At 39.0% G+C, this 22,870-nt stretch overlaps 1 protein-coding gene across 1 annotated transcript in view; it reads left to right on the top strand.

The window, feature by feature from the left end:
- Positions 1 to 22,870, top strand: part of LOC122799540 (glutathione S-transferase theta-1-like) — a 107,742-nt gene that overhangs the window by 62,967 nt on the left and 21,905 nt on the right. The window contains exons 2-4 of the mRNA XM_044068670.1: positions 3,281 to 3,368; positions 3,968 to 4,118; positions 15,107 to 15,283. Of these exons, the coding sequence (XP_043924605.1) occupies positions 3,281 to 3,368; positions 3,968 to 4,118; positions 15,107 to 15,283 (416 nt within the window). The remainder of the gene's footprint in view (positions 1 to 3,280; positions 3,369 to 3,967; positions 4,119 to 15,106; positions 15,284 to 22,870) is intronic.

Here is a 22,870-nt window from a genome sequence, read left to right as displayed (position 1 = left end):
AATAATTTGAATATTATCTACTGATCAGTGCACTAACATTCTATAGAAATGCTGCAGTCCTTTAAAAGCCTGATTAACTTAACAGCATGATAATGCACTGAGTGAGGTAAGTTCACTCCACTGAGCGAGGTAGGTTCACTCCAGTTTTATAAAGCAATCCTCCTTCCATTATAAACTGTTCTTTAACACCCGCTCTCTTTCTCTGGCTTGTATAATTGTCAGTATGACTTTAGCACTAAAGCTAGTTACACTATCACCTTTAATTAACATCCATTTAATATTGATAGAAGACAAAATGCATTTTATGATTTGGCTCCTTCCGCACATAGAAATGCTAAGAGGCCATGACTATGCTACCAGGCCATGTTTGTTTTTCTTTAGAGATTTTATTTTATTTATTTATGCATTTATCTATTTACTTATTATGTTTGATAACAGATGCAGTCCAAGAGGGTGCATTTTAGCTACAGCCTGGGGATTACTCCAGACAAATAATTATATTTAAACAGGATCCTTGAAGTATATGATGCAAAATGTCAGAATTGCCCTTTGGAGAAACAGTGCCCTTAGCAAGGGGCACCACGATGCCCCCATCTGTCTACTTTTCATCTCCAGCACACACACACCCTACTTCCCCCAAACTCATTCCCTTATCTTACTCTCCCCAATCATCTTGGTTACTTTTTTCCTTCCTTTTCTCAAATTTTGTCTTACTTTTCAGCTTTTTCCAAATACTTTTAACACACCCTAACTAGCCAAGGCTAGCCTGTAATAACTGTGAAAGGAATATTTGAGGTAGGCTAGAGGCTTGTGAACAAGCGACCCCAGAAGCCATGGAGTTCTATATGCTCTAAGGGGCATTTCAGAGATTTGTTTTACAATCTTTTCAAATATTGATGGTCTAAAAATCATGTCTGTGACTAACCAAAACTGCACTGTAATAGTTGTGGAAGAAATAATTGAATTAAGCTGTTTGGTTTGAGGCTTATTGGTCCTTACAAAACTGTGAAGCTATAGGTGTTCTGAGATGCATATTAGAGCTTTTTTCCAACCTTTGATTGAGTGATGGCCTGCACAAAAAGCTTGAGTAAAGAAAGAAATGCAGTTTACATTTTTTTCTTTTTTTTCTGCTTGCAAGGAAGATATATGTTGTGTTCAAGGCTTATTGTTCATTGATGACAAAGTGGCACTTCTCAATAAACTGAAAAGGCAAATGATTGCAATGATACATAAATCTTAACTGGGAAAAGTGCCTGTCTCCCTACACCCCCAAAATAATCACCTTCTTTTTCCCTCTGATGTTATATTGGGATGAAAGTGAAGGTAGAAATAGCCATATTCATATATTTCAAGTGGATACTTAAAATATGTCTCTTCACCCCTACCCTCAAAAGACAACCACTTTCAGTATACCCCTTCTGATGACAGAATGGGACAAACTGAAAGAACAAGCAGAACACACTAACAAATTTCCATCTGTTTCATATAAATGCAGCATGCCTCCTTACCCCTACTCTGAAAAGAGAAACATCTGCATATACATCAGATGTTTGACTGGGAAGAAAGGGAAACATAATTATCACAGTAATATATTCCAATTTGTTGCACCTAGACAGTACACTGCCTCTAGACAAGCTATAGTGTCAGTCTGTGGTGACCTGTCAAGTTTGTGAAGAAAATTAAAGAAACAATGACCAGACAATCCCCAACATTCTGAGAAAGACCTGTTATACACTATGTGGGATTCAAGGCAGAGCCCACTACTAAGCTTGTGTCTGGACCCACTTATACAGTTGGTGTGTGATAGACCTCAGACCCACTGAAACTTTGAAGGTCTAGAATTTCTGTGATGCATTTTATGCCTTATTTTTTGAAAGGGGCTGAGTTCATGATTGTCTACACTATGTGTACACTGATTGTACACAGAGTGTACACAATCTGTAGTCAAGAACCTCCCTACCACATGTTTGTGCTGTCTATTCTCTCAGAAAGATTATACCTAGTGCACACATAGTCTTCACTTTGTGGTAACCTATATGATTCCCCCTTGATATTTAAGGCTGCACAAAAATCAGTAGGAAAACTAAAATTAGGAGGAAGAAGCTGGGAGTTATGTTTATGTTCTAGTCACTCAGAACTGGGTACACGTAGTGTAGGCATTCATGAATCCTGCCCATTTGCTAAATGTTCCTTTTTTACTTGTACCCAGGGCAAGGTCTGTATACAGAGAAGAGGGATCCACTATGGGTTCAGTATAACTCGGTTTCTCTCTTTGTCTGGTATAAGTGACAGGTGTCAGAGTAACTGTGTGGGGCATAATAGTGGTATACATGTGCACATCAATACATGTAGACTCTGTCGCATATCGCCTACTCAGAGGTGATCTCTGCCTAACATACAAAGCTATGTCAAACCCAGAGCTGTTGGACATGCTCCACTTAAAGAAATCCTAATCCCTCCAAGCTACATGCTCTAGGGACCTAAACCTTGTCACCACAATAAACAGAACATGCTGGAGGGATAGATTCCTGTCCCAGACTCTGGAACAGACTACCTATCTATGTCAAACAGAGCTCCTCATTAGCACTCTTCAAGAAAAATCTTGATGATTGGATGGGAAATAGGCAATTCACCTCGGGGATCACTTCTGTGGCTCTGCTTGACAGGGGCACAGGAAAATAATTTTCTTGGGTGGCGAAAGCCGGGGTACCTTTTTGGCTAGGCTTATATAGGCCCTAGGGCCAATAGCCTAGTACCTACTTATGAACCTATGAACCTAGAGAGAGATAATGTTTACATTTTCAGGAGTATAAAAGCTTTTCTAAGTATCATTGTCATGTAGTATTATAACCTTGAAAAATTTTAATTTATTTGTTAATGCTGCTAATGCCATGATGTGACTTACCATATACTAACTTTTCCTTTAATATATTTGACTGCTGAGCGCAACATACAGTCATTAGTAATTATTTCTGCACTGTGTCCTGGCAGACCATGGTCTTCTACTTCCAAAGATCCAGATACTTCCTGCTGTGTACTGTGTGTGTACTGTTTCCCATTTATAATAATTTGAATGTATGCTCCATCAGTGTTATTTTATATGTTCGGTACTATTTCATACTTTATATCTAGGCTGCGACTGAAGCAGGTGCCTATATTACTGCACCAATCCATTTTTTAAATAAGTAAAAAATAAGTAAATAATTGTGTGTCAGTGAGTGGGTTGATTCAGCAGTTTTGCTAACAGAAGCTTTCTTTCTTCCACATCTTTGTGCTGCAGGAGAACACTTTTCAGAAGAGTTTAGGAAGGTGAACCTTCTAAGGAAAGTTCCAGCTCTAAAAGATGGAGATTTTACCTTGGCTGAGAGGTACTGCTTTTAAATGTGTTCTTGCTTTCTTGTGCAGTTGCAGTCCAGCTCTCATAGTACAGTCTGCAAAAAGGTGCTGTGGTCTTCCGCTTCAACCTTTTGCATCTTTAATGACATTAGGAATCCTCCCTGAGCCTTGCTGGTTGACCACTAGCATTGTCCCAAATTCAACAGTACCACCTTTTTACATGATCCGACCTTCAGTTGGTTGTCATTTGCTCAGAACCCTTTGTGCATATTGAAGCAGTGTTTCTCACATAAATTGTCAATGCTATTGCAGAAACTGCTTCAGAGGATTTCTGCATGAGCAGTGCTTCCTTTACTGAATGTGAGGGAACACCTGGGTCTGTGGCTTAGCAAACCTGCTGAAAGCTTCCCAGAAGGCCTTCACATTCATGGTGGTGATCACGTCCATAGTAGTTTTGTTCATATTCAGTTTTCTTTGTCTTCTACAAAATGACAAATAACGTTACAGCTTTTCCCACAATTCTCTGATTTGCCCTTAGTCTGTGCAATCTTTAATTTGGTGTCATTGATATTATTTGTATCTCCCAATTTGTACTTATTTACATTGTTACCTCTTTCCTTGCATCCTGCAGTGTTGCAATCCTCCTTTACCTGTCTCGAAAGTACAAAACTCCCGATCATTGGTACCCATTGCAATTACAGAAAGTGGCGCGAGTGGATGAATTTCTGTCCTGGCAGCACACCTCTATCCGTACAGATGCAGACAACCTATTTTGGTTGAAGGTAAGGAGAAAAGAAAGACATCAAATGCTTGGGAAAATTAAATTATACTGTGGCAATTACAAGACCATGGAGCTACTGAGGTACCATGCTGGACATGTGTTTTAATGGATGGAAGAGAGGAATTGTACTTTATGCAGTGACCAGATGACTGCTAAATCACCTTGCTGGATCAAGACTGGATAAGAAAAATGGAACTGTTTACAAGCTCTGCAAATACCCCATTACCTAAGGGACTAGTTATATTATTATGTCTAGCAGTTAGTGCAGAGGTTAAGGTTGCAAGCTTTAGTTTATGTGGTACAGAGTTTGATTCCCTCTACCATCATTTGCCTCCTGTATGATCTTGAGCAAATCATTTAACCAGATATTGTTCCTGGATTGTCCCCGAAAAGGGACTGTGCATCCAGTCAGCTACCTTGTCATGGTTAACAAACAGGATTATTATTATAATTATTATATGGTTTATTTACCAGTAATTTAGGAGCAACTTGTTTAATTTAATCTATTTGTACATCAGTTAATAAAATACCTTTAGCACTACTTTTATTTATTTAGTTCATCTTTTTACTCCTGTGACTGGCAACCAACAAATCATTAGCACATCCGCCCAAAGAGCTCTAGTGCTCAACTGATCCTGCCTGGGGTGTCTTCTGTTCATAACCCCACTATCCTTTGGGGTGACAGCTGCATCAATGCAGGGGTTAAAAACTCTCCCCATACAAGAATACAGAGACTCTCACACCTGCCCTCCAAAAAAACTACTAGGATCCTAGCTGGGATAACCGTGCCCCTCCCAAAGCCATGGCCTAGCTGCCATGACTGGTCTGTACCTACCCTGGGGCAATATGGCCAACATCTAGGGAGACACCAAATCCTACATCTCTGCCATTCACACAACCTCTCTTTTCCAGAGTCCAGACCACTAATCGAATTTGAGTTTTCTGGGTCAGAGTTGGGGCTGTATCCCTCTATATCATAGAACCAGGTTCTTTAGCACAAGAATTTTATTTGCTCAATTAAATATAGGGAATATATGTGGCATTAATAGTATTCCTCTGCATTTGTTAAAGCACAAAATGAATGAGTTCTGCAATAGAAAATTATGACATCAGATAATTAAAAAATGTAACCTTAGTGTATTTGACTTCAGAGTTAGTAGAGAGAGACCTGCAGATATGTGTAAATGTATGTTATGTAATGCTATGCACAGATTACTACAAATGGGCACTACAAGGTGTCTGTGGAAGAAATGCAACCCATGTCAGTAGCTGACGTTGTAGCAACATACTGTAAGCTTGGGATACACATAAAGATGGTCATGTTTTGCATGGTGCATGTTCCCACTTGTCACAATATTGAGTGAATAAAATAAACTAAAAACACCCACAGTTCAATTTGTGAGCCACATAATATCAGTATCCAGTTTTCTATGCACACAGGCAGTCCACTTAAACAGAAAGAATAGTTTTCCTTCTTGCCTAATGGTATCCCTTATTCTGTTATTCTGAGAAAATACAGCTTCTGTTCATTGCACCCTCCCCTGCTGACCATAATCTGATTTGTACAGCAGTGTCCTGCAAAAGGGGAAGAAGTACTGAAAGCTGTTTAGAGTCCACATGTGATAGCAGTAAGGAAGAAAGTTTATTTTTTATGGGGAAAGGTGTGAAAATAAGGGGCACAGGAGATGCCTGACTTCTGCAGCTGATTGATAGCAATTCATTTAAGCCTAGTAAATAATATCATTCCATCAGAACTTTTAGATGAACTACTGGATACTTATGACCACTGAGTTGAACTTGTAACTTTAGATCTCAAACCACAGGCATTATTTCTAGGTGCAGGGAATCCACAGGAGAACATGTGGTTTTAAAATACCAATTTTGCCATCTTGCAGGGCTTCTCCCATGACCACCCCTATCAGTGTTGTATTTAACTTATAGTTGGATAAAGAGTGTCATCAAGCTGTGGATGTGACCTAATCAGCTGTCAGCCCTGCTGTGCTCTCATATATGCGGACTGCTAGACATACCAGTCACTTAGCAATGTGCCATACACTTGCATGTGGTGTAGAACATTTACTGGTGTCTGTCCAGTGTTCCTGTTGACCTCCCACTATGTGGATGGGGACACTACTGGTCTTATTGCTATTTTTTTAAGATTAAAATGCCTTACTTGATGCTCACAAAATGGCAGCCATAACCATTGCTTGAACTTTCATATGCAGAAGTTTAATACTGTTCCAAAAGCTGCTGTAGCTTTAAGACCATTTTATTCTGTTGTGTGAACATGTCCTTACTGTGAATCTCTATTAAAGTGAATGGTACAAAAACAAGAGCTTGTTTCTCAAAATGAAAGCACATCGGGATTACTAAAACATTTTTGGAGCACTTGGACATATTAAAGATAACAATACTGAAGTGTTAACAGAGTTCTGAACCTGTGTTTGCTAACTTGAATATAAAGTAAATCATTTTAATATAATAATATATATTAATATATGGTACTTACGTATTATCGCAACCACATTTTTGCGGTAATGCTAGTTGCTTCTGTTTAGGTGAAGAAATAGTAATAAACTTTTATAAAGTTTAAGAACATGTTTTCTGTAATGTTTTTAAGTTTTAGGAATGTTTGCCATTCAAACCGCTGAGAAAATAAGTGTTGAAAATAGGTTTCCCGTTTTATCGCTAGCAACTCTTGTCAGTTAAGCATGTCCCATACTACTTCATATGCATTCCTTTTCTCATGCCATCAAATGTTGTCAAAGCAATCCACATCTTCTCTGCTTTGTACGCAGAAAAGCATTACAACACCAACTAAACAATCCATATCTCTAGAGCCGTAATACATACTAAAATCAATGCAATTAAAACAGACATTGCACTAAAAACAGAAGCATCAGTACATAAAAGCAAAGCAGTACTGTCTACTCATAACAATGTTTACTAAGTATGTTTCATTTTTCCTAACAACCTTTCATTATATTGTTTGTAAAAGTTTAACCATTAAATACTTTACCTACATTAAATTGCATGTGTCCCACTTACTCTATACTGTTTGAAAAACTTAAACCATTAAATACTTTACCTACATTAAATTGCATGTGTCCCACTTACTCTATACTGTTTTAAAAACTTAAACCATTAAATACTTTACCTACATTACTTTGTATGTGCCCTGTTTTTTTCTTTTCAACTAAAAACATTCAGTTAAAATAAGGTAAACGTGAAGAATAATCCTTCTGGCTTGTGTCCCATTTCTTCTTTTAAGTAATAAGTCCAAAAATAACAAGGTAAAGCTGAAAAATAAACCTCCGGAAAGCTCCTCACATCGTACGTTAAGTCCCACAGTCCTTTCAGGCCACCATATGTATACAAACAACCACTGATATCGCTGAATTAAATGCTCAACGTCTTTACACCACGCTACCCACAACTCTTAAAATTGTACGTGCTAATCGTTTATAAAAAGCACCATCAATATCCCAGCACACTTTATAACAGTTTACCTTTCCCTCTTACACTTCATTTTTGGTATTAAAGTAAACGTCAGAAGCATATACCGTATCGCAAAATGTGGTTGCGATAATACGTAAGTACCTAATATATTAATATTTTGTTTCACAATCAGGCATTCTTCTAATGTTCCACTCATCAACATACATGGAGAAAAACATTTGCATACCTAAAAGGAAAATTTGTACAGTATTTTATTTTTCAAACTGTGAAAACCTTTTGTCCGGCACTGCAATGCAGAGGGACTGCATTAATGGATTGATCAGGACAATCTGCTGTATTTTGAAAAGCACAGATGTTTATTTTATACAGGTAATAACATGCAGTTTCAGAGATATCAGTTAATTGTGGCTAGGGTGGCATTTGTCATATTCAGGATGTACTAATAAAATGTTGTTATATTCTAAATACTGGTAACATATGGACAGCAATGAATAAATTAGATTACAGCCTAAGATTTCACTCACTGTCAGCCTGTTAGCAGGTTCATCTAATCGAGTCTAAAGTGTAAAAATGCATTAACATTCTAATACTTCGACGTATGAAAGTATTTTTGTGCGGCATAGTAAACCAGACAGTATATCATTTATCCAATGTCCCATTCTATTCCATTGAATATGATACTCACTCCAGAATTAACATAGTGTTACAAATTTCTGTTTAAATACAATCTAACATTATCAGTCTTCATTCTATCCTGACGAATGGGTTCGGATCTAATCCATCGGATCCGACTCTGCCGAAGCTACAGCTCGCAGCCAACAGAAATCTCCAGCTTCTCCCTTACCCACAATGCACCCTGCCAAATACCTCAGATATCGTTTGCTGCTTCTAGCTAACAGACGTGGTCTACCAGTCTCTCTTGAGCTCTATTAGAGAAGTAAAGTTTTTTTCTTGAAAATTCTTCTATTAAACATTTTTCTCTCCATAGCTTACCTTGTATCCTTTTAGTCTTTACTGTTTTACTATTTGTGGTTTAGAATCTTCCTCCTTTCTGTTTTCCCCCTTGGCCTTATGACATCATCGTTTTTCTGACATACCATTGTTGGTATTTCCTTGCCTCCTCTTCTCCTGTACTGAACTTTCATAGGTTCATAGGTTCATAGATTAGTACTAGGCTAATTGCCCTTGTGGGCCATTTTAAGCCTAGCCAGTTACCCCATGTGAGAATCAAACCCTGCACCTTGTGTCTGTAAGGTAAACACCTTAACCATTATGCCAACCTCCCAGTGAGGGTTGTAATCTTTTCGTCTGTTTTTCTTCAGTCTCCTTTGTACTTGGTACTGCTAGATACTATCATTAGTATCTCCCTCTTTCTTATAACTTGGTCGTAGTTCTTCCTACCATTGGTGGTATTCATTCTACTTTTTTCAGCCTGTTTAAAAAAAAAGTTGCTTACTATTTTTTCATTTTCTTATCTTGAATTTTGACATATAGTTACTGTAAAAATATACTTACACGATGAGTGGCAAACCTGCAGGATTTAAGAAATGTTCCAAATGTGGACATAAGTTGCCTATCTCGGATGCACCCCCGCTTTCTGTATATTGCCTGGGTCCATTGCACTTACAGGAAGATTGCTCGATTTGTCACGCTTTCAATCCATGAACCTTAACTGAACATAAAAATAAATTAATATTAAAAGGTCTCCTTCCTTCTTCTTTTGGACACTCCATATCCCAGTCTCCAAAATCAAAGTTTCCACCTCATCAAAATTTTCCTTGGACTCTTCACGGAAATGGAGTGCTAAATATCTTGTCTCAACCCTGGATCAGAAAAAAATTTAACTTTTGGATCTGACTGCTCCATCAGATCCTACAACTTCAAAAACAAATACAACAGTTCCTGTTCAAAGTCAAATCAGACACAACCACTGGATCAGGCACAACCTTCAGAGATTCTGCATTGTCCTCATACTAGCTACTGTCAGTTGATCTGGTACCAGACAAGCTTCCATCTCCATTTCTGCAGAGACCAGCATCCCCTCCATTTATTCTGCTCATTCTTCTAGAAGTCTCACAGAAGAAGATGTGTTGAGAGTTGTGAGGAAGATTCTCTTGGCTCAGGGGCAGATTGGTCTTCCCACAGTGCCTACTCCTCTGGGTCAGGTAATCCAACCTTCCACCACACCACCCCTGCAAGTTCCTCCTCCATCTCCATCTACTGTCAGGATCCCAGTCATCTGGATCCATCAGTCTCAGATCCAAGGATCTCCATATCATTGGTCATGACATCTTCTTTGAGACCTCCTATCTTTTCGGATCAGGAGAGCTCTTGGAGCTGAAGCCTGCCTGCCATGTCTGGGGTGCAGCATTTGGCTTCAGTTTTTGGCACCATTTCTGTTCTTCTGCACGTCAACACTGGACAGTTCCGCTCCGGCTTATTCCTTGGGGTGGGGCAGATGGATGGGAGGGAGGTAATGATTCAGAAACCCAGTTTCTTGGATCAGAGCCTCTCTCTGGCTCCTTTGAGTTCTGCCTTGAGGCTGAGAAGAGAGTGTATGCTGCCTCTGTAGCCCTGATGGAGTCTTCTCCATTGAATCCTACCCATTCCATGATGGCCCAGTGTCTGAAGCCTCAGCCACTCTCTCCACTGGGATATCCTTTACTGAAACCTCAGGTTAGGTTTCCTCTCAGGGAATTTTGATTTCCTTTTCCAAGACTTCCCCAGAACATCCCAGTGAGGAAGTACCTAGGAAAAGAATGTGCAAGAGGAAGCACCTAGACTCCCCACAGGAGTTTGTTACCAAAGATATGGATTTCAATGAAGGTGAATAGTCCCCATGGTCACCTCCTGAAGATGTTCCCTTTGGGGACATACTAGAAATCCTGAAAACAATGGGTGGCTGGACATTTTCCAACCCTATGCTGGAGGAATCTGTTTTTCTAGAGGCTTTTGGTACAGGACCCTCTACTTCCTGGGTGACTCCACCTGCTGATGAGTTCGTAGACATGATCTCTAAGTGGGCAAGGAAGGAGCCTGACTCCATAAAACCAATACCTTGGAGACCAGACAGCATAATGGCACCACATGCAGACAGACAGTTTTGGGGGAAAGGGTTTCCAGCTGATGCTATGGTCATTGTGGTGGCCACAAAGAAGGAACTAGCTGACAAGAGTTCCACTATCCATCCCCAAGGGAGTCACATGCAATGGACAGACTGGGGAAGCATGTCTTTGCTTCAATGACCTTTGCATTATTCTCTGAATTATCTGGCACATTTTGTTAGACTTCAGAGAAATTTAACCAAAGAGTTATCAAATACTCTCTCAGGAACTGTATCTGCAGAGGTTAAGGATTCAGTAACTTCTCAGCTGACAACCCTACAGGCTATTTCCAATAATTCCATGAGATTAATTTCTACCATAGTGGAAGGAATCTCAAGAGCTGCGAGTTTAGGCACTTTCATGAGGAGGCATGCCTAGATGCGCTTATGCGACTTTGCAGAGCCATTTAAGTACAATTTTGTCAATGCTTCCTTTGAAGGAACAACCCTTTTTGGCCCTAAAGTGAAAGAAACACTCTCCAGGTGTGAGAAAGATGGTAAGACCTTGTCTGCCATGGGCATATGTTTTTTGCCCCCCCCCCCCCCCGAGAGATCTCCAGGAATCAATGGAGTGGCCAAAAAATGTAGTTCAAAAAATCCCAAGGTCTATTCTATGACACACATGGAGGAAGTGCCCCCAGAGGCAGAGGGGGGAACTGCAATGGAAGTTGTCACACTCGTAGCAGAGGTGGCCCACAAAACTAGGGTTCATGAGAATCTTTCTTTGATAAATCCTACCAGTGCTCCTGAATACAGGCCTGACTGTCCACCTCTGGAGACAGTTGAGGAAGATTGTCCCTGCACCAGACAGCCTGGCTAGAATTAACAAAAGATACTTGGATGCAGATGATTAAATCCAGAGGTTATATAATACCATTTTCCCTTACACCCCCAGTTCCCAGGAAAATCCCCGATGTTCCATCCAGTCAGAGAGATCAAACAGCAGTTAAGATATGAAAACTGCTAGAAAAAAAGAGTCATCCAAGAGGTCCCACCAGACCAGATAGGATCAGGAACTTTAGTGCCAAAAAAGACAGGGGACTGGAGACCAATTTTGGATCTCACAAATCTAAACAAACCTGTTCAATGAACCAAGTTCCAGATGATCACAGTTCAGTCCATTCTTCCTGTAATGGGCAAGGATGACAGGATGTGTTCAATAGATCTCCAGGATGCCTACTATTACATAAAGATGAATAGATGGTCCAGGAAGTACCAGCCAGTCATTACCAATTCAGAGTACTGCACTTTGGAATACCCACTGCTCCCAGGGTGTTTGCCAAATGCATGGTAGTAGTAGTAGCAGCACACCTCAGTCTCCAGGGATTCTGGGTGTTTCTCTACTTGGACGACTGACTCATTACTGCTCTGACCAGGCATCAACTCATACAGTCAAGAGATCAGGTCTCCATACCTGTGCTACCCTAGGAATTACCATAAATTACAACAAACCACAACTCCAACCAACTCAGACACCAGAATTTATTGCAGCACTGCTCAACACGAGCATGGCCATTGCTTCCTTTCCACCTCATCAAGTTCTAACTATAAGGTCACAGGTCAAGAAGATTGCAGACAATTCATCAATCTCAGACTGCACAATCCTCAGAACTCTGGGCCTCATGGCTGCAATGATATCCTTAGTTCTGGTGGCCAGATTTTACATGCGGATCCTACAGTGGATGCAGGCTAGCCAGTGGTCAGTCTTCCATCAATCAATGTCATATCAGATAAAAATTGCCAGAACATGCAGAAGAGATCTTTATTGGTGGATCCAGTCCAATCAACTGCACCATGGCCATCCATTCATTTCCCAACAGCCTAAGGCCTTAGTGACCATGGATGCTTCCCAGATAGAGTGGGGGGGCATTATCTGGGGAGGACAGTCCAGAGTACTTGGTCCCCAAAGAGGCCAATTTGCATATAAATCTTCTAGAGATGAGAGCTGTGCCGTTAGCACTGTGAGCATTTCAAGATGTTCTTCCCTCTGGGACGATTTTGATTCAAACAGACAACATATCAGTCATCTTGCACATTGACAAACAGGGGGAACCAGATCTTACCCATTGTGTCAAGAAGCACTCAGGGTCTGACAGTGGGCGATCACTTCAGACCATATTCTTTTAGCAGTGCACATTCCAGGGAGATCCAATATGACTGCGGACAAACTGAGCAGATGAATACTACTTCCACAACAGTGGTCCCTCATCGAAAAGTTGGAAAAGGAGATTTCCATCGATGTGGCCAGCCATGTTGCGGTCTTTATGCCTTTCAAATAAACAACAAGTGCAGCAACTACTTTGCCCTGATTCCTCCACAGGGGCAGTCACCAAGGGGTGCTTTACTTCACGATTGGCCTCCCAGTCTCCTTTATGCATTTCCTCCAACCCCATTGATTTCAACATTTCTGCAGAAACCTGCCAGGTGAAAGAGCACAGTGATCCTGATTGCCCCCTATTGGCCTTGACAAGTTTGGTTTCCCTTCCTATGGCCTCACTTGGTTCAACCACCATGGAACCTAGATCCAACTCTGGACCTCCTGTCTTATCCAATGGGCATATTGCACCCAGATATGCCAAACCTCAAACTAACTGCTTGATTTTTCAGTTCCCATAGTAGCCAATCTATGCTCTCATCACCTGCCTGACATATAATCCTGTATTCCCATAAACCTTTGACAAGGAAAACATATTCTAGTAAATGGAAAAGGTTTGCAATTTGTGCTCAGTAGCATAAACTTGAGCCCTTTTCAGCTTATATTTAACACATTTTCAATTTCCTTGCTCACCTTTTTCAGAACGGTGCTAGTACCTTAACCATTAGGGTACAGTTAGCAGCAATTTCTAATTGCCATACAGGACTGAATGGCACACCCATAGCTTTTCACAAGTTGAGCAAGGCCTTCTTAAAAGGGACACTTCTTCTAAAGCCCCCTTTTAGAGACCCAACCCATCCATGGGACCTAAATTTAATGCTCCAGTCTCTCACACAACCTCCCTTTGAACCAGCAGCTACATGTGACCCTAAATTTCTCTCTGGGAAGACCATTTTCTTGGTTACCATCACTTCCGCAAGAAGGATTCCTGAGATTTAAGCACTATCTTCTAAACCTCCTTACTTGTTTTTTCGCAATGATAGAGTGACAGACCAATCCATCCTTTCTTCCAAAGGTGGTGTCAGAATCCAACATAAATAGTTATATCAAGTCGCCAGTATTTTTCCTAAATTTACCAAAAAAGGAGTATATTTTATATTTAGTGGATGCTCATAGACTGCTGCACTTCTATTTGCATAGAAGAGAAAGAATCAGGAAAGCAGGCCAACTATTTTTTCCTTTTCTGGACCAACATTGGGAAAATCAGTCTCTAAAATTACTCTATCAAAGTGGTTGACAAATTGCACCTCCTTTTTCTGTACTAAATTGGGCATTTCTCTTACACAGCCATCAAAAGCACACTCCGCTAGATCTATGAATACTTCCATGGTTTTTCAATCTAGGATGTCTATGGATGACATTTGTGTAGCAGCAACATGGGCTACTCCTCATACCTTTATCACTCATTACAAATTGGATCTGGTCCCCATTAGTAGAGCATCATTTGCTTCTGTGGTGCTCAGGAATATCCTTCCTTGAGTCTACCCAGGATTCAAGTAGCTAGGGACACTGTCCCATTCGTGAGGATAGAATGAAGATTGACAACATTAGATAAAGAAGTTATGTACTTACCATAACGTTCTATCTGTGTTGTCGATCTTCATTCTTTCCTCACATCCCCTCCCACCTACCCCATCCATGTCTTCTAGAAGAACGAGGAGTTACATGGTCTCTGAATAGGTATATTTACATGTTTATATGACTTTGGATATGGCTCCCCATATTTCTCTCTATCTTTTTACGCTATATAGCAGCAAATAAGATTTGAGGTATTTGTCAGGGTGCATTGTGGGTAAGGGAGAAGATCAAGAGATCTGGTGGCTGTGTGCTGTAGCATCGGCCACGTCGGATCCGATGGACTGGATCCAAACCCATTTGTGAGGAAAAAATGAAGCTCGACAACATAGATAGAATGTTATGTAAGTACACAACTTCTTTATCACTGTTATTTCAGAATGTGTTTTACTTCAGTGTAGGTTGCTATGCAGCATTATTTAGATGCTGGCAATTCTGATAATTTTGTTTGTTACAGAATGTCTGATTTGTGAGACTGGAGGAAGAGACACCTTATACATTTCCAGCTTAAGTAGGTGAATCTGAATAGGTTTGTCTGTAGATCAGGACTTATTATTTAATTAATGTAATCAATCTGCTTATTTAATGAATTATTGCTGCACTGTCTTCTGCAGATACAGTGGGGGGGGGGGGGGGTTGTACTATTGTGCCTTTGAGCATTCATTGTTTTTTCTTTTCATTCTCTTCCTTTTTTTAGGTTGTGATTCCTTTGATTTTGAAAAAGGACTGTCCTGCAGAAAAGATTGATGCTGCTGTGGAAACTCTTAATGAAACTCTGAAGCAATTTGAGGATAAATTTCTGCAGGACAAGGCCTTCATTGCAGGAGAAGATATTTCTATAGCTGATTTGGTGGCATATTCTGAGCTTATACAGGTGAGCAGTGACTTGTGTGAAGAAAAGCACTCGTGAATTTTATTTCATCAGTCAGACATAACAGCAAAAATGTTACCGATGGCTTGCATTTCAGATGTATAGTTATTTGTCAGCCAGAGTTAAGTAGCCTAAATCTTTGAATGTCTGCAGTCTACCGACAGAGTATATAACATCTTCCACCTATTCAGAATAGAAACAAAGAGTTAGAAGGTCACACTGAAAAAACAATCAGAAAAAAACTAAATGAAAACTCCAGCCAAGCTAGAACTTCCAATGAGTGGCCTCCCAGACCTCCTGTAACAGAGGCACATGGGATATATGCAAATGACCCTTATAAACATCAGGTGTTTCAGCTATATGGCGATTCTGATTGCCCATGACTTTTACATTTGAAGTTGTTTTAATGGACAATTTCAGGCCAATAAAGCCAAACCCCCTATTGGCTTTATTGGCCTGAAATTGTCCATTAAAATGACTTCAAATGTAAAAGTTATGGGCAATCAGAATCGCCATATAGCTGAAACATCTGATGTTCATAAGGGTCATTTGCATATATCCCATGTGGCTGTGTTACAGGAGGTTTGGGAGGTCACTCATTGGAAGTTCTAGCTTGGCTGGAGTTTTCATTTAGTTTTTTTCTACCTATTCAGAATAGCAAAATATACTGTAGGCCTAAAGTACAGCTTAGGAGTATCTGTATAGCTCAGATTTTTTGTTTAATTTTGTGAAATGTTTAAATGCATGCAAGCAGTGACATGCATGCTCTAGCTTCCAAGTTTCAAACCAGTATTCATACTGTTTCTATCCCAGCTTAGAAATTTTTTTTTCAGTCCTAGAACCAACATAGACACTTTTGTTATATGGCCCAATATGAGTCCACCAACAGGTCTATGTTTACCCATCAAATGAAATTTCCATCGTACAGCTAATCATCAAACAGTATCCGTCAAAACTCCATTTTATCAAACATGAGCATCATCATAAAGAAAATCACTGAATATGAATAGTTGGCCAACATACACACAACAGAAGGCAGTATGCACTTACTGGTATGCTACGGATAAGAAAGTGCAATCTACAAATCTGACCTTTCCTTACTGTAGTGCGATCTCGAAGTTTGTATATATAATTAGTGGGGGGTGTGAGTGGCACAGCCCCCAACATGACAAGGGTCTGCTTTTAACCAGATTCTGCTCATATGGGGGGATCCACCTCCACACACTCCGCTAATTATATATATTAACTCAAAGATCACACTACCATAGGGAAAGGACAGATTTTCTTATCTCTAACATACCAGTAAGTGTGTACTGCCTTTCATTGTGATTATGTTGGACAACTATGCATATCCAATAATTTTCTTTACAATGATATGTGTGTTTGATAAAATGGAGTTTCGATGGATGCTGTTTGATGATTAGCCATTCTATGGAAATTTATTCGATGGGTAAACATAGACCTGTCCACCAACCACCCCTCATTCCCCTTTTCTATTTTTTCTCATGTTTACATTGTCATGTATCTTCCAAATATTATGTTGTTAAAATTTTATGTAAACAATGAAAAAAAGACAAGGAAATGATCTGTTTTTTTTGTGATGTAGTTTACAAGTCAAGGCTTTGTCAACATGGCTGAGATGTGTCTTTCTAAGTGCCAGTTTAATAACTGTCACGTTAGGCTATGTCTATTTTATAGCGCCTCCCCCCAAAAAAAAATGTTTCCTTTAACTGAGGACATGCAGTTTAGTAAAATTATATTAGAAAATTTTGAGAAAGGTTATATGAGTTTGTGGTTGAGGATTTTAACTCACTTAATACTCAGTGGGACAAAATAATCATTTACGAACTATTAATGAAATGAAGAACTCTACCAAACATGGTTTTAGACAGATTGTTGACAGACCAACTAGGGGTAATAATTTGTAAGATATTGTCTGGACAAATTTAGATAAAAATGTCATTAAATGTGCTGTCAAACCAAGGTTAATTGGATAAGATTATAACAATATTGGTTGGACACACGCACCAACTTTTTCTTATATGTAACCATGTGTAGAAAAAGGAGGTTGTAGACGGGCATTATATAGAAGAGATTATAACAAAATAAATGAGAAAATAAATAATTGGGAATGGAAGGAGGATTTATGTCATGCAGACATTGCTACTGGTTGGAAGAAATGTTATTTTCTCTTAAGTCAAATAACAGAAACTATGTACCATTTACTACTGTAAAGAAAAAAACTCTATAAAACTCCTTGGTGGACTTATGAACTAGAATGAGTTAATAAAAGCAGGAAGTCATGTTGGAGGAAGTTTAGAAATGCACCTTCCAGGAGGAGTAGTAGAAAGGTACAACTAGATTAGTGTTAGTTTGAAAAGAAAGTTAACTGGTCTGATATATGTTTGAGAAAAAGTTAGATTATCAAACAGTGGATAATAAGAAATCTTTTATAGATCTTTACATTTGTATAATGGAAATTCATTTTATTATACTATAAAGTGGAATGATAATTTAATAATGGACCTGAATTTGTTGGTTAATATATTTGCAAATACTTTAGTAATATATCATGATGGCCCTGTGGTAGAAGGTCATTTCCTTTTTAGTGATAATGGCTTGTTCCCTGACATATTTAAAAGTGGATGTGAAGAGTTAAGATTAATCCAAGTTCTGCATCCAGACCTGATGGGGATAGATGGGCATTTTTTTGAAAAATATAAGTTCTTTAACTCCTTGTTTATCGCATTTATTTCAATTGTCTTTAGAAACTGGTTTTGTTCTAGAATTATGTAAGGAGGCAATTGTAGTTATAGTACCTACTTGTGGGGATTTGTGTTTTAGACCAATTAGTTTAGGCCAATTAATTTAACCTGTTTACTGGGTAAATATTGACAACACCCCCCTAAGAGTTGACCCATTAATCAGGGACTTAGAGACACACATAGACAGTAATCTAGCCTTTGACCATCACATGTATACAGTAATGAGGAAATCATTCTATGATGCTCAACTTATAAACAAAGGTATGGCATCTAGGTCCAAGGAAGTTATTTTTTCCACTGTATTCAGCATTCATCAGACCTATCGCTGAGTACAATGCCCCTTTGGTATGTATCTAACCAAGCATATCCAACAATTGGAACCTCCACAGATGTTCCTCACTGAAAGAATACACGGGGTAAGTAACATGTCCAATGCAGACAGCCTCAAGGCCCCCTCCCTGTATTCTGTCTCCCACAGGCTGTTGAGGGGAGATCTATGCCTGGCATAAAAGGCATTGTCAGACCCCCACTCTGGTGGACCTACTTCATATCCACAAAACAAACAGCAGCAGGATCACCTGTTCCACAGACTGAAACCTTGTCTGTGATATAAATAGGACCTGCTGGAGAGACAGGTGTGTATCCCAGAGACTACACCATCTATGGAACAGGTGGTTCATCTCTCAGGTCCCTGCTTGTAAATGTTTCATCTCCCAAGTTCCTGCTTATACTTGTCAGAACTTGTCAGAGATTTTGGATGAATGGCTAGACTTAAAATCTTGTGATCATTAGCCTAGTAAACACCTATTAACTTATGAGAAAGTTATAGCTAAGTATATATCAGAAACAATGATAAGTAACAGAGATAATTCTCAACAAGGATTCATTCCAGGTAAATCGTGTCAGGCAAATTGTCCATCATTATGGGAGGCATTGGATGAGAGGTTATCAACTGATGCCATGTATTTGGATATGGTGAGGGCATTGGATACAATTCCCTGCCATATAATTTTTTTAATACTGACAAGTGATCTGAATCATTATATTACATGGCGGGTGAAGAATTGGTTGTATTAGAGAACCTGCAGTGTGAGAATTAGATACCTTTTTCAAATAGAATATCTGTTTCTCCTGGTATACCTCAGGGATCTGTTTTGTGTCCGATATTATTTGGGTTATTTATGACATCTTTCCCAAGACATAGTGATTTGTGGTCAAGTAAATAATGCTGATGACACAAAAGCTGGTCTGATTATTATAAAACTGGAAGATCATAACAGATTACAAAGGTATTTAGATGATTTATTTGCTTGGACCACTGCTAATGAAATGGAATTTATTTTTAAAAAGACATGTGTCATGCTTTTGGGGAAAAATAATTTATGCTATCCTTAGTCTATGAACAATTGTTTATTTAAGAGTGCCATTAAAGATTTAGGGATTGCTATTAACAAAATAAATAATTTTGATTTACATCTAATTGAGACAATAAGGTGTTTTTGTTTGTAAACTGCAAAGAAATCCTTGGTGTAATAGTAGGGATAAGGATGTATTATTGCCATTGTTTATGACAATATGACATGTTATTGAATATAGCAGTTCTGTGTATATTGAGACTAAGATCAAATGATTTGAGAGGATATAAAGTTTTTTTATATTTTATGTGCCAGCAAAGAGGTTTACAGGGCATACTTTATCAGATTCAGTTGAAATCATTATCCCTATTTTTATTAAATAGAGATTGTTTAAGGGAGACTTATTTGTAATTTATAAATGCTTTTTTTTCTGATTGTTATGATGCTATTGTGAGTGTTGCTAAATCTTAGCATTCAGTAGAACTAGAAATAATAATTATTTGGTTGACATGGAAGGTGTAATTCAAGTGTAAAGCAAAATTGGTTTTATTTTATAACTAGTAGTTGGCAGAATACATTGCCTTTAAAAATCAAGAATTCAAATACTAGATTCAATTTAAACAATGTTTGGATAGTTTAGTGGGTGCTATATCCTTTAATCCTAGAGAATATGGTGGCAAATACAGGTCTTAATCGGCTCTGAATTTAAAATATGTAGCATTGTAACTGTGATGCCCCTTCACTGACCCAGTAATCAAGGAGCCTCAATCCTCACCACTGGCAACAGTGAGGGACATATACAATGGGAGGATTACAAGTACACAAATAGTAAAGTGCAATGTCCCTTAAGAGCACACAGAGATCTTAGTCAATCTGGGGCTGATTTATCCCTCTTTCTCCAGATCCCCAATAAGACTCCCCACTGGCACAGCTATAGGATTAAGATCTCAGCTGAGGGGCCAAGCCAAGACCTCCAGCACCCTCTCTGTCCAACCAGTGCTTTGTGTTTCTGCCCAAGTAGCTTGACACATGCACAATTTGAGATTTGATTTATATGCAAACACATACACACCTGGGGAAGGCTGGCACAAGTTAACTAGCTATGCCCCTTTCTGCCTAGACTATAAGCTAGTTTCCACTGCCACCAACCCCTACTTATCAGCTACTATAAGGCCCTTACAAAGGGTGTCCAATCCTACTGTATAATGTTACTATTATCCAAATGGTATTCTGACCAAGACCAAGGCTATTTAGGAGTGACATGTACAGTGTCACCAAATACATATACAAGTACTCTAAGAGCTTAAATATGTCTCACAAAGATAGGTTTAAATATATTTAATAATAAATAATAAAAGAACAAGACAATACTAAGTCAATCAACACAGTAACTTCAGAGTTCAAAATCCCAGGAAATATTTTAAAACAACATTGCAGGACAGTTTCAAATGAATACAGTAAACATCTAAACTAAGCTTTACTATATTCCTATCTATATCTAAAAGAAATACTATGCCCTAACAACTTACTTACAGAGCAATGCAAATGCAGATGATGATGATGAGTGGATGTTTTCAGGACAAAGACAAAATCTAAAATGCATAGTCTCTCTCTGAGAGAGTTCTTAAATCAATATCAAATATTAGTGTTGGGTTAGGTTGGATGACATCACTCTTTGTCATCTGGCTTCAGTTCCCAGGCTAAACTGAAACTTAACAGAATTTAACATCCCTGTGTGGAAACTACATATCTCTCAGAACTGTGCAGCTGCTAGGAAGTCATAAAGCAATAAAACACATTTTACATTTTAAATCTAGTAATTATTTCTCTCCAAGACAACAGAAAAAAATTCTTGCTCTTGACATTGTGTCTGTTACTGAACTTTTGTTTATCGCCCATCTATAAAGTAACTTAACCACAACTATTCTTAGGTTTGGCAAGTTAATCTTCTATGTTCCAGCAGGGTATGCTGTGGTTACATTTTTGAAGCTCTGTACATAACATCCAGTTCTTTATAAATCATATCAAAATTCACAAATGACATATAATTATTTATAAAATTCCAGATAGCTGGGCTGGCAGCATGACATCCCCCCCAAAAAAAAACTGAAGCTAATTTTTCAAGTGACCCCTTGAGAAACAATGCTTGAGAGGGTTGAGCCTCCCTGGGAATACCTTACCCAATTCCCTGTCTTGAGATCCCATCTGCATTGGCATTGCTAACCCCACTGCGGTGCTACACTGTCATATCACATGCTTGCAACCCTAGGCTCCACCTTAGTAACTTGGCATTTTGCTGGCTGGCTCGATATACATTTATTAAGGGATTGTGGACTGTAACTACAGTGAATTTCCTTCCATACAGATAAGGCTGACATTTCTGCAGTGCCCACACTATGGCTAGGCATTCCTTTTCTACAGCTGCATAGCATTCCTCCCTGGGTTGGAGCCCATGACTGAGCTATACCACTGGGTGCTCTTTCTCTCTCTAAGGAAACCTGGCTAAATAAGTCTTTTGGGCTTCTAATACCATGACGGCAATGGACCCCATTCCTAAAGTTCATAAAATTAGTATTGTTTCAATCTTTGATGTCAGCCAGTCGTGCTCTTCGCAGCACCCGCAATGTGCCCAGCAATGACTCCTTCTGTAGTTCATATGGAGTTACATGTATTGGTAACATATCTAAATACGATTGTAAATTCTTTTTTATAAGATCCGTAGCTCCTACTACTATTGGAACTGTCTGGGTATCTTTCTTCCACATTGCACTCATTTCTGCCTGCAGATCCTGATATTTTATGACTTTGTATCTCACTGTATGCAAGACACTGTAGTCACTGGGTGTGGCAATTTCAATGATCAATGCTACTCTTGTCTTTTTTCTTGGACCACTATATCCAGTTTTCTAGCATCTATCTTTTGAACTGTTGGTAATAGATGATCCCATGTGATGTAGACTTCTTCATTTTCTATGATGCTTTGTGGCTTATGTTTCCAGTGTTTTTCAGCCACTTCAGTACCATAATGTTTGCATAATCCCCAGTGCAACAATCTTGCCACATTATTATGCCTTTCAGTATACAGTCCTTCTGCCATTTGTATGTTGCAACCTGCAACGAGGTGTGCAACTGTTTCCAATTCAGTTTTACAAAACCTACATTTGTCTGTTTCTCCCACATGTTCAGTGGATTTTATAAACCAACATGTATGCATCCCACTATCTTGGTCAGCCAATATTAACCTTTCATCTCTTGATTTGAATTTGCTTCTCCTTAACCATTCCTGCATTCGTTCCTAATCAAAACGAGGTTCTTCCAGAAGTTTTCTATACTTGCAACTATATTTATGCTTTTTCAACATTTCTTGCTTTCTCATCTAGTCCTTCACCTTATATTCTTTCTTTTGTTTTTTGGCACATTCAATTGCTGCCTGATTTTTATCCACTTCTGGTTTGATTTCCATTCCTGCT

This window comes from Protopterus annectens, chromosome 4.part0 (assembly GCF_019279795.1).
Source record: "Protopterus annectens isolate FY-2018-M chromosome 4.part0, PAN1.0, whole genome shotgun sequence".
In the NCBI taxonomy this organism is placed as follows: domain Eukaryota; kingdom Metazoa; phylum Chordata; order Ceratodontiformes; family Protopteridae; genus Protopterus; species Protopterus annectens.
Note: the sequence above shows the minus strand (reverse complement) of the source record. Positions and strands in the feature narration are given on the sequence as shown.